General features: G+C 41.0%; 3 protein-coding genes across 9 annotated transcripts; 2 read left to right on the top strand and 1 right to left on the bottom strand.

Moving 5' to 3' along the window:
- Positions 1 to 947: 947 nt before the first annotated feature.
- Positions 948 to 5,253, top strand: si:ch73-352p4.8 (cystine/glutamate transporter). Of its 2 annotated transcripts, XM_037760896.1 has the most exons (13): positions 949 to 1,168; positions 1,251 to 1,483; positions 1,672 to 1,798; positions 1,883 to 1,998; positions 2,398 to 2,523; positions 2,622 to 2,721; positions 2,843 to 2,887; positions 2,990 to 3,113; positions 3,204 to 3,307; positions 3,388 to 3,484; positions 4,052 to 4,201; positions 4,287 to 4,464; positions 4,764 to 5,253. In XM_037760896.1, exons 2-13 carry the CDS (start codon positions 1,255 to 1,257, stop codon positions 4,826 to 4,828), a joined length of 1,461 nt encoding a protein of 486 aa, XP_037616824.1. In that variant the 5' UTR covers positions 949 to 1,168; positions 1,251 to 1,254; the 3' UTR covers positions 4,829 to 5,253. The 2 variants fall into 2 exon arrangements, with proteins under 2 accessions (XP_037616823.1, XP_037616824.1); XM_037760895.1 differs by having other exon boundaries at positions 948 to 1,483.
- On the bottom strand, positions 5,207 to 12,886 carry foxm1 (forkhead box M1). Of its 6 annotated transcripts, none has more exons than XM_037760889.1 (9): positions 11,132 to 11,259; positions 10,955 to 11,024; positions 9,913 to 10,377; positions 9,653 to 9,801; positions 9,075 to 9,251; positions 8,630 to 8,758; positions 8,373 to 8,432; positions 7,741 to 7,962; positions 5,207 to 7,149 (listed from the first exon to the last, which is right to left on the bottom strand). In XM_037760889.1, the coding sequence occupies exons 3-9, from the start codon at positions 10,364 to 10,366 to the stop codon at positions 6,313 to 6,315; spliced, it is 2,028 nt and encodes a 675-aa protein (XP_037616817.1). In that variant the 5' UTR covers positions 10,367 to 10,377; positions 10,955 to 11,024; positions 11,132 to 11,259; the 3' UTR covers positions 5,207 to 6,312. The 6 variants fall into 6 exon arrangements, with proteins under 6 accessions (XP_037616817.1, XP_037616819.1, XP_037616821.1 ...); XM_037760891.1 differs by having other exon boundaries at positions 10,955 to 11,021; positions 11,132 to 11,220; XM_037760893.1 differs by lacking the exons at positions 10,955 to 11,024; positions 11,132 to 11,259 and adding an exon at positions 12,721 to 12,886.
- Positions 12,887 to 13,561: 675 nt separating this feature from the next.
- Positions 13,562 to 15,921, top strand: rhno1 (RAD9-HUS1-RAD1 interacting nuclear orphan 1). Its single transcript, XM_037759826.1, has 3 exons — positions 13,562 to 13,777; positions 13,919 to 14,106; positions 14,495 to 15,921. The coding sequence occupies exons 2-3, from the start codon at positions 13,942 to 13,944 to the stop codon at positions 15,215 to 15,217; spliced, it is 888 nt and encodes a 295-aa protein (XP_037615754.1). The 5' UTR covers positions 13,562 to 13,777; positions 13,919 to 13,941; the 3' UTR covers positions 15,218 to 15,921.
- Positions 15,922 to 16,258: the final 337 nt, after the last annotated feature.

Genomic DNA, 16,258 nt, shown 5'->3' with positions numbered 1-16,258 from the left:
AATATCTTCTATATCTGCCTTTTTGCTTTGAATGCATCGCAATGATGTCTCCTCGCATCTGACTGCAGGACAAAAATTGGCCACACTTCATAAATGTTAACCAAAAGCAACTCTTGGTGTGTGCCAGTGGGTGTGGAGGAATTTTAACAAGCAGAGTTGGCGCCGATGAAGTGAAACTGACATCCACACAGTGTGGCTAGTGGAGTGGAAATGAGGAAAAACAAGCTAATAGAGTTGGCCTCCGCTGAGCTGTTTGATCTTGCAGAAATATCGCAGAAATATTTTAGGTTCAGCCGAAGCCACGTGTGCATGAAAGCTGGGAGAATTACCGAAATAAAGGAATTCAACATCAAACCACTTACATATTGTTGTGGAACTTTCTCAGGTTAACTCATTCAGCAGTGAAGGAAAAGGCCCAGGAGCCACTGATATCTTACACAAAAGGTGTTTATTGAAGCTTGATCAAGGAAAATTGTCAGGTCTCCACCAGTGAGACTCTGACCTTTCACCCGGTGCTCAGTCTTTTAGTCGCATACCATGTTTTGACTGCTTCTCTGTAACCGTGGTTGCCCCAGCAACTGGCTCACCTCCCTTTAACTTTAGATGCAGCTGCACAGATAAGACGTCTCACCCTCAGACAGGAACGCAACCTTACCCGACCCGGGTCGAGAGAGGACTCAGGAATAGATGGAAAACTCCATCACACATATTGTAAAACGCAGCTTTGGATGGGACAAGATGAAAATGTGTGTTGTTTTTGGCAGGCAGACCCCCTGGAGTCTGTGCAGCTGCCTCTAAATCACCCTGACCCCGACCCGTCAAGCTGTACAAACACATGCACGCAAACTGCACAAATGCAGGAACGTGTTGAGCCTTTTAAACGGCTATAATTTCTTGCTCAAGAGTGCTGGCTTTGTTCCCAGCTCAGACTGGGTGGTGGTGGTGAGGTAAGAGGGGGAGAAAGGGAGAAAAACATGCAGGATAAGTTAGGGGGAGAGGGGGCCCATGTTGACGCCAGTGTTGTCTCTTCCTACCGCGAGCGTCGTGCACATTCATTAACTGCTGCAAATGGGTGTCCAGAAGGGTTAACAGGAGGCACAAAGAGGACTGTTGATTACTGTTTTGTATCTGGGTGAGAAGCGGACAGGATTCAGAGACAAAAAAAGAGGTAAATTTGCATGACTGATACAATGTTAGTGTAGCTAAACTAAGCAGAAACTAAGTGTGATCAGTTTGAGGTGTCCAAACAGAGGAATGGACGGGACACAAATGAAGAAAGAGGGTGACAAGGAGAAGGAGAAGACGGAAGAGGACGTGGTGCACCTGCGGAGAGAGATCGGCCTGCTGCCGGCGGTGTGCTTCATCATCGGCTCGGTGGTGGGCAGCGGAATCTTCATCGCACCCAAGGGAGTCCTGGTGAACAGCGGCAGCGTGGGGCTCTCTCTGCTGGTCTGGGTGCTGTGTGGGATCCTGTCTTTGTTTGGTAAGATGCCTGATGGGATCTCTGCTGTTCATTTCTGTGTGTTACTCTAAAATCTTTACCATTTTCACTATGTTTGTGTTGCAACAGCCTGACAATACCATCTAAAGAGCATCATTGTTAGTTAGCATGGCCAAAAATGTCATTAACACAAACTGCATTGCAAATGTGTCTGCTCTGTGTTCCATTAGGGGCCCTGTGCTATGCTGAACTGGGCACCAGTTTTACAAAATCAGGGGGCCACTACACGTATCTACTGGAGACACTGGGGCCACTGCCGGCCTTTTTACGACTCTGGGTGGAGTTCTTATTCATCAGGTTTGTTTAGATTTAGTTTCGTCCTGTTTCCTCCTGACTTGAAGTCCAATCACAGCACGTAACAAGCATATTTTCTATGTCCAGGCCATCTGTGGCTTCCTATTCGTCCCTGGCGTTTGGCCGCTATGTGGTGGAGCCCTTCTTTGAACCCTGCTCTGCTCCCACAGTGCTGATCAAAGTAGTTGGCATCCTGGGATTCAGTGAGTGGTTTTATACGTATACCTCCTCCTATCCACAGTGCCATTATACAACCTTATATGCATGGGTGGATTATGAGACAACGGGCACCCTGGGCACAGATATCATCACTTCTCCTACATAGGAGCAACTTTTGTAGTTGCTTTGTGTCTCTTTGTAGTCTTTTATGTCTCTTTGTAGCTGTTTTATGCTTCTTTGTGGTCATTTTAGTCTCTTCTTGGTTGGTGCATGTCTGCTTGAGTGGCATTTTGTAAATGAAGGTCCGGGGGGCCCCTGACACTTTTGGCCCCTGGGCCTGTGCCCGGTAGGCCCGTTCGGTAATCCATCCATGCCTATGTAGTGCGAAATATAGATTCAGAAACCTTTCTTTTACCAGTTGTTTCTCTTTTCTGTCTCTGTAGCGTTTGTCGTGGCAGTCAACTGCTGGAGTGTGACCATGGCCTCTCGCACTCAGGTCACCTTGACCTTCATTAAGATGTTCGCTGTGGTCCTCATCATCATCCCCGGTGTCATCGCACTGGCCAAAGGTGAGAGGATGTCATTATTTCTCCCCGAGAATACCGATGTCTTTCCAGCTGTCAAATGATCGTAATTACTCTCCCTCTCTGCGTCGTCTTCTTTCCAGGAAAAACAGAGAATTTCCAGAACGGTTTTGAGTTTGATTCATTAAAATTGGATAAATTGCCCCTGGCCTTCTATAACGGCCTATATGCCTACGGTGGATGGTAAGCAAATATTTATTGCAGTATGAACGCTGGCTTGAATTCAAAACAATTTACACTATATTATCCAGTAATGTTATAAAAAAAAATGCTTGTGTGGACGGGCTTTTCCTTTTTCCTTCAGGTTTTATCTGAACTTTATCACAGAAGAGGTCATAAACCCAAATAGGTATTTTACATGTGACATCTGCTCTCCACTCAGTCTATTTCTAAGTCTTTTTGCCTTGAAAATACAATCACACATCTCTCTGTGTGCATCCTGTCTCAACAGAAACATCCCACTGGCAATAATCTGCTCCATGGTGACGGTGACAGTCTGTTACGTGCTTATTAATGTGGCCTACTACACCATGATGACTCCTGCTGAGCTGCTGCTGTCTGAGGCTGTGGCTGTGGTCAGTGCTGTACTGTAGAGTACCAAAGGAAGATCAGAAGACATATGTACTGTATGTTTAAATGTTGGTTTTAATCCTGTGTCTCTGCAGACGTTTGCGAATCGTGCTCTCCAGGGATTGGCTAACACAATTCCCTTTCTTGTGGCCTTATCCTGCCTCGGAGCGCTTAACGGTGGCATGTTTGGTTCACCCAGGTAATTAGTATTAGTGTTATTAAATCAGCCAAGAATGACTGCTAACAGCCTAATTGGAAGTCATACCGGTTGTGTTACAGGATGCTGTTTGTGGGAGCCAGAGAGGGCCACTGGCCTCCCATCTTTTCCATGATTCACATCCGCAGACGTACACCTATGCCTGCTGTGCTGTTACTGGTAAAGTCACTTCCAAACACTTAGAACCAGCAAAAGATAGTTGGCAATGCTTGATTATATCACCACATAAACAGACAAATATCTTAAAGGTCTTATTGGTAACATTTTTATGAAGACAAATATATATATATTTTTTAAATAATACATCCACGGAGCTTTTAGAAAGGGGCCAAATATAAATATGACTTCATTTTTTTTTAGAAAATTGTAAAAATAAAAAAATTGTTGTCAAATTGAAATACAATACAGAATAGGGTTTTAGGACTTTTTTTTTTTTTAAAATAAAATCTGGATATGGAGATCCCTATCAGTGGTAATTGTCGGCTATACAATGAACACATTTTATTGATTCCATTTGCAATCAAACAATCATTTCTAACAATTCTACTTGTTTATTGGCTAGAAATCTTACATTAAGGACCTGGTTCTAAATGGGAACTCGTTCTTAATTCTCCTAGTGGTACTCACATGTACGATATAAAACTATGATTTGTACAAATATTATTTACTCTCCTCTACACTATGCGTAACGGATATGTCATTAAAGCTGTATATGTCTGTCTCCAGTACCCGTTGGTGTTGGTGATGTTGATCACCGGAGAGATCTACCAGCTCATCAACTTCGCCTCCTTTGCTCGCTGGTTCTTCATCGCCTTGGCAACCTTGGGGATGCTCATCCATCGCTATCGCTTCCCCCACCACCCGAGACCTTTCAAGGTTAGCGTGTCAAACTGTGCAGCGTTCTCTATATTACACTGTCCACTAAAACTGACCACGCAACTGTTTTTATTTGTTCTTAAAGGTGCCCCTGGCCATCGCGGTCACCTTCACGGTGGTTTGCTTCTTCATCGTGGGTCTGTCTCTGTTCTCGGACCCCTGGAACACGGGGGTTAGCTGTGCTCTCACGCTCACCGGGGTCCCGGTTTACTATGTGACCGTCTACCGCTCCCGCTTGCCCCATAGATGGAGACGCATCTTTAGTAAGTCATACACACATTTTTGTAATTTCTTAAAAGTTTTATGAGAGAAAGCTCTTAGCAGTAATAGTTTGTGATTTAATATAGACAGAAATGTAATGTGTGAAATAGAGATCAGTGGCTTTTAGCGCATGGACAAACACACAAACTGGTCTAGGACAAAGACCCTGTTGTTCCTGAACTTCATCCTCAGCTCCCAGTCAGCTCACTAAACCTCACTCTAGACATTTTATCCTAACTTTGGCAAGACTGAAAAGCCGTCTCAACTCTTTCATAACTCCGATTATCTTCTGTATTCCCAGACTACTTCAGCAAGCAGCTGCAGATCCTTCTAGAAGTGGCTCAACAGGAAATCCAGACGTACTGAAGACACCAAAGATCACTTCCTACTGACAGACTTCCTGGATATCACCTGAACTAGTCCTAGAATCTTCTTTTGTTTAGTTTTACGTGTTTCAAGTGGCAATTTTGGATACGAAAATAATTTTAAAATGCTGTTGTAAGAAAGCTATGACAAAAATGACACTGGGAACAGGTGGCGTATCGGACTACTATAATGCATTAGATTGAGGTAAGCTGCTTATGTTGGACACTTTTGCCGTGTCAGCTTTAACCACTGAAATAAGAGATGCCGCTTTTTTATATTCATCACGAACTTCTAAAGCTCTGCTTAAGATAATCTTATTTTTTTTTTTTACAAAGTTCTGTAACAGCAATAAATTCTTGAATCACAGAGACATCTATATCAGGTTTCAACTTTTATTCAAATATAAATAAAAAATATTTTTCAGATACACCCTAGAGTGGTTTCAACATTGCTGTACTGTAGTTTGTGTGAGGTTGTGGAAACCTTCTTTATTTACATTTTTTAAATGTGAGCTATGGTTGAAAACTACATGAATGACTTAACAAAGCCCTTCAGCACATTTATTGTACAGTTGTAGAAACACAGACTTCAGAAAAACAGAACAAGGCACATGCTTTGAAAACTGTTTGCTAGAAAAACCCACAACATTTCACTCTCGCTTGCCGTTCGACGCCAAACCGTAAACACATCAACTCGCTGGGTTGCAAAAACCTCTCCCATAGAAAACACACAAAACCTGAAAGAATTATTAAAGCCGGACATTATTTTGTGGCATTTTCAAAAACGGGAATATCTCCCGTTCTGCCTTCCGTTTGTGCTCACAGAAAAATACATTTGCATCTTTACTGAAAACTAATACAATCTGTGCTAGATGGATGTTTTGCTCCCAAAGACGAAACGAGGAGTCGCTGCATGCAGATTGTTCCTACTGGTGATTTATAAAGGAAGCGCTGAAGACGGTTCTACGAGTATTGTACGGAGACAATCCTATTGCTGTTAGTGCTATTGTTGTATTACTTTGCCGTGTTTATTGCTAACAATCTCGCAATCTAAAAGTCGATTCCAGGAAGGCCGAACCAAACGGCAACAGAAGCATCTCGCTTGGCAATATATTGCCTTTTCATTTACATAAGCTAAATTATATATTAAAATGTGCAAATCGACATACAGACGTGTATATGTACATTACATAAGGACATATTTCTCTTCTCTAGGGATTCCTTCAAGAGTACAGACAGGTAAGATAAGCGATCAAAAGAAACAAGAGCTGAGCAGTGGATAGTTTTACAGAGAGAAATAAGAGTTACAAAAAGAAGTTAATAAGTGATGGAACCAATGAAGAGGGACAACAAGCGAGCAGCTTGTTAATTTGACCTGAAAGTGTCTCTGTCGTTACAATTTTTTTTTTTTTTATTCCCATCTTCTCCTATAGTGTTTTGGAAAACAGATGACACATGTAAATAAAATGTGTTTTGGCCCCCAGGCTACTTAAATTGAGGGATGAACTCGGACCAGCTGATGTTGGCCATACCGAGGTCCTCATCGTCCAGACCAGAGAAGCTAATGTCCACTAGTATCTTGCTCAGGCTGTCGTTCATCGTATCCAGGACGAGGCCCTCTGTGATGGAGCGGTTAGCGGCCGGTGCGGCGCTGCTTCCTCCTCCTCCCTGGAGCAGCTCTCTGGAGCAGCTGCTCCTGAGGCAGTCCATGGGAGAGTCCGTCGGCCCGGTTGCTCTGGAAGGAGCCGACGTGAGCAGCTCTCTGGGGGAGCTGAAGAGAGGCCAGTCCTTAAAGGGGGTGCTGTTGAAGCTGAAGGTGGTGTAGTCGTGTCGCGGCGTGACTGCGGGACCGCCTGGTGTGCGAATGGGGCTGAAGTCCAGGACGCTTTCGCTCCCTTTGCCCACGGGGGTCACTTTCCAGGTCTCGGGCAGGACATGAGAGGGAGGCTTGCTGGGCGTGGAGGAGGTCAGGTGGCTGCTACTCTTTATGGGGGTCTTGAAAGAGAAGTCACGGTCGGGGCTGTGCTGCTCTGGCTGCTGCTGCTCCTCCAGCTCGGTGTCTCGCATGTCCTGGAACGTCGAGGCGTCGGAGGCTACGCCAGAGTCAAAGAAGGTGTTGTCGGGGCAGAGGAGGACGGGCTCCTCGTTCAGAGAGTGAACCAGGCGCTGTTTGCGTCGAGAGCTGCTGGCTTGTCTCTTCGGAGTGGCTTTAGGAGTCCCGCATTGCATCGGGACGCACACCGGCTCCTCCTTCACCTCCACCTTGAGGTCTTTGTCCTTCTGAGGGTACACTACCACGGCTGGGACGTCGCTCTGTGTCACCTGTCGGACATACAAGCATGCACTTTACAATTCTACCAATGACTGTGTCCTTCATACACACATCCCAACACATCATTTAGCCAGACCTAACCAATATTTTTCCTGCACAGCTCATCCCATATGACTTTTGATATATTGAAAAAAAATCTAAAATGTAGTTGTTTTTTTAAAACCTTATATTATTTTTTAATAAATAATATATTATATAAATATTTTCATTTTATAATTATTCTATTTATTATATATATTGTTTTTTAATTTTTTTTATTTACTGTTATATATTTTTCCCTTTTTATATATTTTGTGTATATATATATATATTTTTTATTTTATTTTATATAATTTTTTCGGTTGTGTCATCTGGAGTGGGAGAAGGGAGATGGGGATTTTATAAAGACTGGAGGGGCAAATAAGTATCCATGTCTTGTCCAGTATTACAGATGTATGTAGATGCTGATGATTTGTTGGTATTCTCAATCTAACTTCCAGTATTGAAAAATAAAAATTTGATCACATAAAAAGGTATTTTTGTTGTTGTTGTGTTTGTTAGGATTCTGCCATAAATCTGCAATGCGTGACAGAGCCTTTTACCTTAGGAGCTATGCGCACTCTCTTGGTTCCTCGCAAAGCGTTCCGTTTCTGCTGCGAGCAAGAGGAGGGGAACGGGGTCGACGAGGACGGCAGGTAGATGGAGGAGGCGACGGGGAGCTGGATGGGAACGAAGTAGGAATCGGTTCGAGGGAGGAGAGGTTTCATCCTTCTCTCTGAGCTAGGTGGTAGTTTTCTCGCATCGGGAAGCATCCTCTTTTGTTGCTGGGAAAAATGAAGGTGATTGACGTCACTTTATACAGTTAAAGCATGTTGCCTCAGAGGCTTTACTGTGCTCTCTCTCATTCCTCACTGCACTTTAGTGACAACCTGTGTTCTCTCCCTTGTTTTAGAGGCTAGAACAGACGAAAGTCAAAGTTAGACCTCTTATAACTGCCCCTACTCTTTTCAGCCTCCCTGCTGCTCATATCATCTCCTCCTGCAACAAAAACATTTCCCTAGACCTTTTAGACCTCCAGCTGCAGCTGCACTCTTTGGGTCAAAGAGTCTGGCGACAAAAAAAGGCAAGTGAAAGTAGTGGACATTTGATTTCCTGTCTCCTTTTCTGCTTTCTTCTGCCTGACTGCACAGATGAAGACTGTTCCTAGAGAAGTGAAAGGATAAAGCCGTCTTACTTGGTGGGGAAATAAAAGCATTGGCACCGGAACAGGAGCGGTCATTGGGTCGCAACCAGGCTGCAGAGAAAGACGTGGAATAAGAAGGAAGATAAACCATGAACATGGAAAACAAAAAATTCTAAATAATCCCCCGACACCATGGATGATATCAAATATACAAAATGATGAACAATAATACAAATGAAATCAATTCTGTTTCAGGGCTTCCTTCAATTTTAGAGGTGGAGGAATGTGAAAAGGTCAGTTGTTCTCACCTTGTACACCTGGTCAAGAGTGAGGCATCGGTTGGCCTCAGGCCGGATAGTCCAGAAAGAAATTTTACCATCGGGTGATGTCTCACGGATGAACATGTCGTGTAGTGAGAGGTTGTGGCGGATGGAATTCTGCAATTATAAATGAGCAAAAAAACTTTAAAAGGTGCTAAATTCAACATTCAGAGCATTAATATAGCAGCAAACAACTATCTGCTAGGTAGCCGGTCCATGTGAGTCGCTGCTGCTGAGTTGCTGTTGTTTGCATTGTTAGCTGCTAGCCGCTGGCTCAGGCATCGCCATGTTGAAGCAATCCCTCAATCCTAGGTATGCTCTTAATTTGGAATTTAGTTTACCTTTAATTTGTGTTTCAGCAAGTGACACTCAAAGAATTTAATCTGCTTTATATGCGCCCACGAATTATACTTATTTTTCAGTTCTACAGTACCTTCCATCCGGGTTTGGCCACCTCTCTGAAGTAAGGGAAGTGGTCCTCGATCCACATGTAGATCTCTTTCAGTGTCATCCTCCTGCTCTTGCGACTGTTGATGGCAAACTGGATCATGGCCATGTAGGAGTACGGTGGCCTCTCTGACATGGGCTGCTGAACAGCGTCGACATCGATCTGTGCCAGTAAAGAAATGAAGAAAGAGGCTTGAATACATGATACATGTATTAAACTGCACACAGATTATTTTAGATTAACGTGATCAGATTAAACTTGGACAATACGGAGATTTCTATTAAATCTTTATGCATGAAAACATCTTAAATTGGACTTCAGTCAGGTTTATGAATGTAAAAACTGTCATCAAAAATAATTCAAATCTAGTTCAAGTTGTCTGCAATCCCAACACAACAGAGATATTTGTAAACCACAAAGAAATGAGACAGACTAGTTAAAGGATGGTGTTCAGGGGACATGCTGAGACACGCCTGAGATAAGCATCCCCTCCACAAATGCAAATGTTTTCACATCAACAACAGTAACGATCACACTGTGGCAGACAAGGAGGAGCAGCTGACCTGAATAGTCTGTGAATTGGGGTTTTGGTTCTCCTTGTTGGCCGTCTGCTTGGCAGGATCTGCTTCCAAGACACACGTGTCCATTCTGCCCAACCACTGAATATTGGTGAGGCTGTCATCCAAAGGACCACACTCCAGTTCCTTATTCACTAATAAAGAAAAGCAAAAACAAGTATTGCTTAAACAAAGGAGGGATTAAAAGATAGCCAACCAACAATTATACTTGAAATGTCATCTTTGAAAACATCTTATTTCCATACATGCTTTAATTCCAGTGAGGGGTTTAGCATCCGGAGAGCTGCCCACAGTTTCTGCTTGTCCAACAGCAGAGATACCATCCCCTCCAGCAGCAGGCTGACAAACAGATCCACTGTTCTCGCTCAGAAGGATGAACTTGTTTGGCCCCAGGACACCACACTCTTTGCCTTTGGCAGTGAGCGCCCCAATGACACTGTGAAGGTCTGCTGTTTTGGGGATGACCACCACCTGTGTGTCAGACATGGAGGGGTGATCCATAATGCGGATACCATCTGGAAAGCACTGACTGGCTGATTTTGGAGGTTCTTCGGAGCCGGATGCATCAGTTTGGCTTTGTGGTTTAGCTGCTGCTGGTGGATCATTTTGCTGGAAAGGCAACTTTCTTCTTCTGAGGATCAGGGGTCTCCTTGGGCTCCGTCTCATGGTCATCAAATCACTGTAAATGCTCCTTGGCATTCACTGATATTCTGTACAAAAAATAACACAAAGAAAATACAATAGTGATGTGTCGGTCGCGAACGAGCAGGTTCAAAGAGCTCTTTTAAGTGAACGATAAGAGCCCGCTCCCGTCCGAGAGCCGTTTTTCTTTCTTTCTTTCATTAAATTCAAGGCAGAATGATAGTATGATCTTCTCCGCGCCACGGTCACTCCATGCACGGACTGCCACTGAATGTTGTGTTAATGACGTGAGGACGAGATGAGTGACAGTCGGAAACGAAGCAGCATGTAAAATTATGATATTCTGGAAATTATAAGGTCTAGTATAATTATATTGAATAATTTAAGTGATATATGTGCACACATACTAATCATAGGTCATAACAGCATTATATTTGGCTGAACTATAAAAAGGCAGAAGTGGTAAAATGAAGAGTCGTTTGGGAGCCGAAAGAGCCGGCTCTTTTTGGTGAGCTGAGCCAAATGAACTGGCTCATTAAAAAGAGCCGGAATTCCCATCACTCAAATACAAACATTTGGATTTAAATAACATTGTTTTAAAGCATCCAAAACATTGTGAAAATATACAACTTTTACTAGAAATACCTGCAGATTCAAGTTACTAGTTAGCTAGTCAACAGTTAACTGGATGTTCAAACCGTTCCTCCTCCGTCTGCTGATCGATTTTAGATTGACACGAAGAAATCAATTAATATCAAACACCAGTCAGAACACAGTGTCGAGTACACTGATTATAGACTGGTTATATGTTCATAAATAGACCTCCAAGATGAAATTCAGCTCCTTTGTCCGTTTTTAGCGGTGCAATTGCTCAGTTGTATCTGCCTATTGCCGGATCAATTGATTAGGTTTCCTGGCGACCAATATCCTTCTAGAACAACAGGCGTTACAGGTCTGCAGTTGACGTATTGTGTAACTTTAACTGCTGATTAACTGGCAAACATCCAACGTGCATATGGAATAACACTCAATTTATTTAAAAGTAATTAAATAACGTTAGTTAAGGCTCTCAGGGTGAATTCGGCTTTAATGAATTAACCACCAGACATTGTTCCAACTACAAAGAACTACAAACTGTACAACACATTTACACTGCATTCTACGTCATCGCCCTTATAAGTTAGCTTATATTTTATTAAAAACAAACGCATTGTTTTTGTGAGGTATGCCGAATTAAAGACTACATTGTAGTTATTGATAAAAACATTTCAATTGATTTTAATATTTATGTTCATATGAAAAAAAGTAAGGAGAAATTTCAATGTCACATTTTTTAAACCGAGTTCAATGTGACAAAACTGTGCAACATATTTACACTGCTTTCTACGTTATCGCCCTTATAAGTTAGCTTATATTTTATTAAAAACAAATGTTTTTGTTTTTGTAAGGTATGCCGAATTAAAGACTTGATTGTAATTATTGATAAAAAAACATTTCAATTGTTTTAATACTGATGTTCATATGAAAAAATTTATAACAAATTTCAATGTCACATTTTTTAAACGGAGTTCAATGTGACATCCATTTTGGGACACACACAAATGTGACAAACAATGCAGATTAGGAGAGGAAATATATGTTTTGAAGAAAATAGAAATTAACTAACATGAGCTACAACTTTCAGGAAAATTCGGCTATAATGGATTAACCATCAGACATTGTTCCAACTACAAACAGTACAACAAATTCACACGTTATCGCCCATATAAGTTAGTTATATTTTATTAAAAACAAATGCATTGTTTTTGTAAGGTATGCCGAATTAAAGACTTGATTGTAAGTATAGATAAAAAACATTTTAATTGTTTTTAATACTGATGTTCATATGAAAAAAAGTAGGGAAAAATTTCAATGTCACATTTTTTAAACCGAGTTCAATGTGATAAAACTGTGCAACATATTTACACTGCTTTCTACGTTATCGCCCATATAAATTAGCTTATATTTGATTAAAAACAAAATGCATTGTTTTTGTGAGGTATGCCGAATTAAAGACTTGATTGTAATTATTCATAAAAAACATTTCAATTGATTTTTATACTGATATTAATATGAAAAAAAGTAGGGAAATATTTCAATGTCACATTTTTTAAACGGAGTTCAATGTGACACCCATTTTGGGACACACACGAATGACAGACACGAAATGAAGATTAGGGAGGAAACATATGTTTTTTCGTGTTAAGCCTGAAGAAGATTAACTAACATGAGCTACAACTTTCTCTCCGCTTATGACAGCTAATAGCTATCTGTTTGGAAGCTAAGCTAAGTTAGCTTAGGTGGCAAGTCATCACGTAGCTAACAGCTAACAGCTAACTAACTGCACCATTATAACAAATAAAAAGCCAAACCTTCATATTATTGTGATGTTTTCAGGCAATTCCACTCAGCCGAACTCCTACTAGTAGTTGAAACATTGTGTTCATATTCGTTGTTAAAGCAAAGGATCCGTGATATCTCTGATATTCTTTAATTTAGTGTTATTTACATGGCTGGCTGGCTGGTCGAGTCAGAAATGTTTTTGAATTTTGGCGCTGTGGGTGTCACTTCCCCTACTTTCAACCACGTGGTATGAAAGTGCACCAATAGCTGCAGGACAAAGACCACGCCGTTATTGCATCTGACAGTTTTCCAGCACTCATTTTTATACTTCTTAACATTTTCTCAGATTTTGCACTGTACTGATAATTGCATGAATAAACTTAGCATATATGATAACAAAATAAAAGTAGTCACAATTGTGATAAATACAAGTGAAGAAAATTAAAAATAAATAAGTAAAAAAAAAAGGAGAAAGTAAAAAAATAATAGAAAAGGAAGAAAGAACATATATATATATATATACACACATATAAATAAGTAAAAACAAATAAAGAGAGAGAATTACAGAAGTAATAGTAGTACAAGAGATAGACAAGCTATATACATGCAGTATATTCTCTTAACACCATTAAGAGAAGTACCAGTATGCAAAAAGGTTACAAATTCAGTTTTTAAGAGAAACTGATTAGTTAAACAAATCTAGAGTTTTCCTCATTATTATTATTATTATTTTATTTATTTTATTTATTTTATTTATTTTATTTATTTTATTTATTTTATTTATTTTTATTTTGTTTCTGCACAATCTCCTGTTCCACACTCCAGTAGTCCAGATGGTGGCGGTAATGCACCTGTAAGATGGTTTGCAAACCTCCAATTAACACCAAAGAAGGAGATGGAGAAGATCACGATGGCACCAATCCACCAATTAGAGACGACGGTGGTGGAAACCGGGAAAATAATAAATAACAAGAAGACGGAAAAGAAAAGAAGTTCATATCAAACAACAGTGGAATAACTAACGCTTTATACGTGTATTCTTTGTTTGCAATAATGGCTATGTCTTGCAGGAAGTATCACATTTAGGTAAGTACAATTTCCTGGCTAGTAGCTGCGAATGAAAACGTTCAAAGGTACACAGAAGTATGTAAACAGGTGGCTGTTCACATCTGAAATCTGGATCTGGCAATAGATGTGATATTTGAAGTTGTGTTTTCATTCCACCAGTGTTACAGGAATGATTTCTCTGAATGCCCCGTAAAGCCACAAAGACAGAGATGCCTCCCCTGCTGTTCCTGGAGCGGCCTGTGTGTGGAGCCAGACTCCAACATGGGCCTGAAGTCAGAGCTGCACTCAACCCCAGAGAGTACTTCACTGAGACACAAGCACAGAGCAGCTCAGCTCTCACTTCTTGGGTAAGTTGCAAGATAAAACCTTACATTCCTGTGCATTTATCTCACACAATTATGATTATTATATGTGACTCTTCAAGTGTACTCCTTTAGGTTGTAAACATGTTGCAAAAGCATGCACTATACTCACTTTTAACAGTCTCTTCTGCACTATATTCACTTTTTTAATAGTCGCGTATCACAGCTGTTACCCTGCACTATATTCACTTTTAACAGTTTTCTTCATGTCCTTGTATTTTTATATCTAGTATATTTTTTTGTACTTTGCACTACTAACTTTTTTACTGCCTTTTTACTAACATGTTTTGCACTATGGAACTGTGATGCTGGAAACTTGAATTTCCCTCGGGATCAATGAAGTTACAATCTATCTATCTATCTATCTTTCTAGGTGAGACCACAGTTTGACCGCTCAGTTGCAGCTGCACCTCCAGTGAGACGAGGTAGGAGGAGAAGATGCCTCTCTGCCACGAGCATCCTTGACAGTTGCAGTCAGCTGTCCAGGAAAAAGAGTGTGTGCAAATTCCCCTCATTACCTTTTCAGACAAGGTCAAGAGACCAATCTCATCAACCAAAGAGCACACACACTAAGAAATCGACAGAGTCCACTGCTGTGTCTGACGCCGGAAATCAACCACGGGGATCGTCCAAAGTCAAAAGGACAGTTTCAAGTGCACAGCACTCAGACACACCGAAGAGACGGCAGACCTCAATCAGAAAAAGGAGAGCGGAGGGATTTTCCGATGGTGCTGCATCCTCCAGCAGATGTTTGGACCAGCCTGAAACTTCATCTATTCGATGTAGAATTCCAGCAGATGGTGTTTCAACACCTGCCTCCACCACTGAGGTCGGCCACGTCAGTCCACCACCTGATGTGGACACTCCAAAAGGAATTCAAGAAGGGAGTAGTTGTCCCTCCTCCACCTCTCCTCTACACTTGCTACAGGCCCCGCCATGTACACCACCACATAATCAGCCACCTGACATTTTGGTGGCGGACACACCAGAGAGGGATTATGGGGTGAAGGTGACATGGAGGAGGAGGAGGGGGTTGATGTTGTTGTTTAAAGAGAGGGGCCATCTCTCTGATTCAGATACACTAATTCACAGCTGATGTAGAGATTTGGTAAGAAGAGGATTAAGCAATGATGTCAACAGGGAAGAGATATTACACCACTTCTGTGACCAGAATTCTTTCTATGAACTATTTTTAACGCACCGAATGGAGCTGCTGCATTTAAAAGTGATGATCGTATTTCAGTTCATTGACTGTTTTCTTTGTTTCACTTCGATTGAACATCATAATGATCAGCCAAGGATATTATGAAATAACTCTCACACCCACCTCCTCTGCACAGCCCTGGCAGTTATCATTGTATGAATCAAATAATGGACAAATCAAAATTGTAATGATAACAGCAATATCCAAGAATCCAGAGTTTATTTACTGATCCCAATTATACTGTACTGTTACAGCTTTTGTTGCAAATTAGAGGCAGTCTTTATATTCAAATATAGTCCTGACCTCTAGCAACACAAGCCTATTTTTTTGTTATTATTATGCTTCATCATTTTAATGACAAATATATGGAAAAAAGGTCATGACTGTAACTGATATCACATGCCAAATATCGAGCAAACACTATAGAATTGTCAATGACATGAAATCTTGAGTCACTGGGGTGATACAAGTGCTGCTGAAAGATCATGTGAACAGCTGTTGGTGATTGTGAGCAATGCTGTGTAACTTGAAACCAAATTTCTCTTTCAAATGTGTTGCATAAAATATATGGAATAAATTTTAGTCCAAAGAGCAAACTCAATTCTTGGTTTATTAAGACTTCCCTAGTGATCGGATAGCAGGGATAGTGAAACCTATTTCTCTCTGTAATGTCATAAAAGTAAAAACAAACAATATTAACTCCTAAGTAGAGTATTTTTGGGGTAAGATTTAGTTTCATGCTTTCAGAAATTCAATATTTTGTGACCATTTCAGAGAGGAAGGGCATCAGAAACATGCAGAATGTGTTCCTTGATGGATTTCATGAACTACTTGTTGTCATGGTTACTGGTCATCCTTGACCAAATCCTTTTATATTTCATATCTTCTGTGACAATAGCTCTTCTTTTCATACCTGCAAGGCACATTTGAATT

The sequence above is a fragment of the Sebastes umbrosus genome, chromosome 23, assembly GCF_015220745.1.
Source record: "Sebastes umbrosus isolate fSebUmb1 chromosome 23, fSebUmb1.pri, whole genome shotgun sequence".
NCBI lineage: Eukaryota > Metazoa > Chordata > Actinopteri > Perciformes > Sebastidae > Sebastes > Sebastes umbrosus.
Note: the sequence above shows the minus strand (reverse complement) of the source record. Positions and strands in the feature narration are given on the sequence as shown.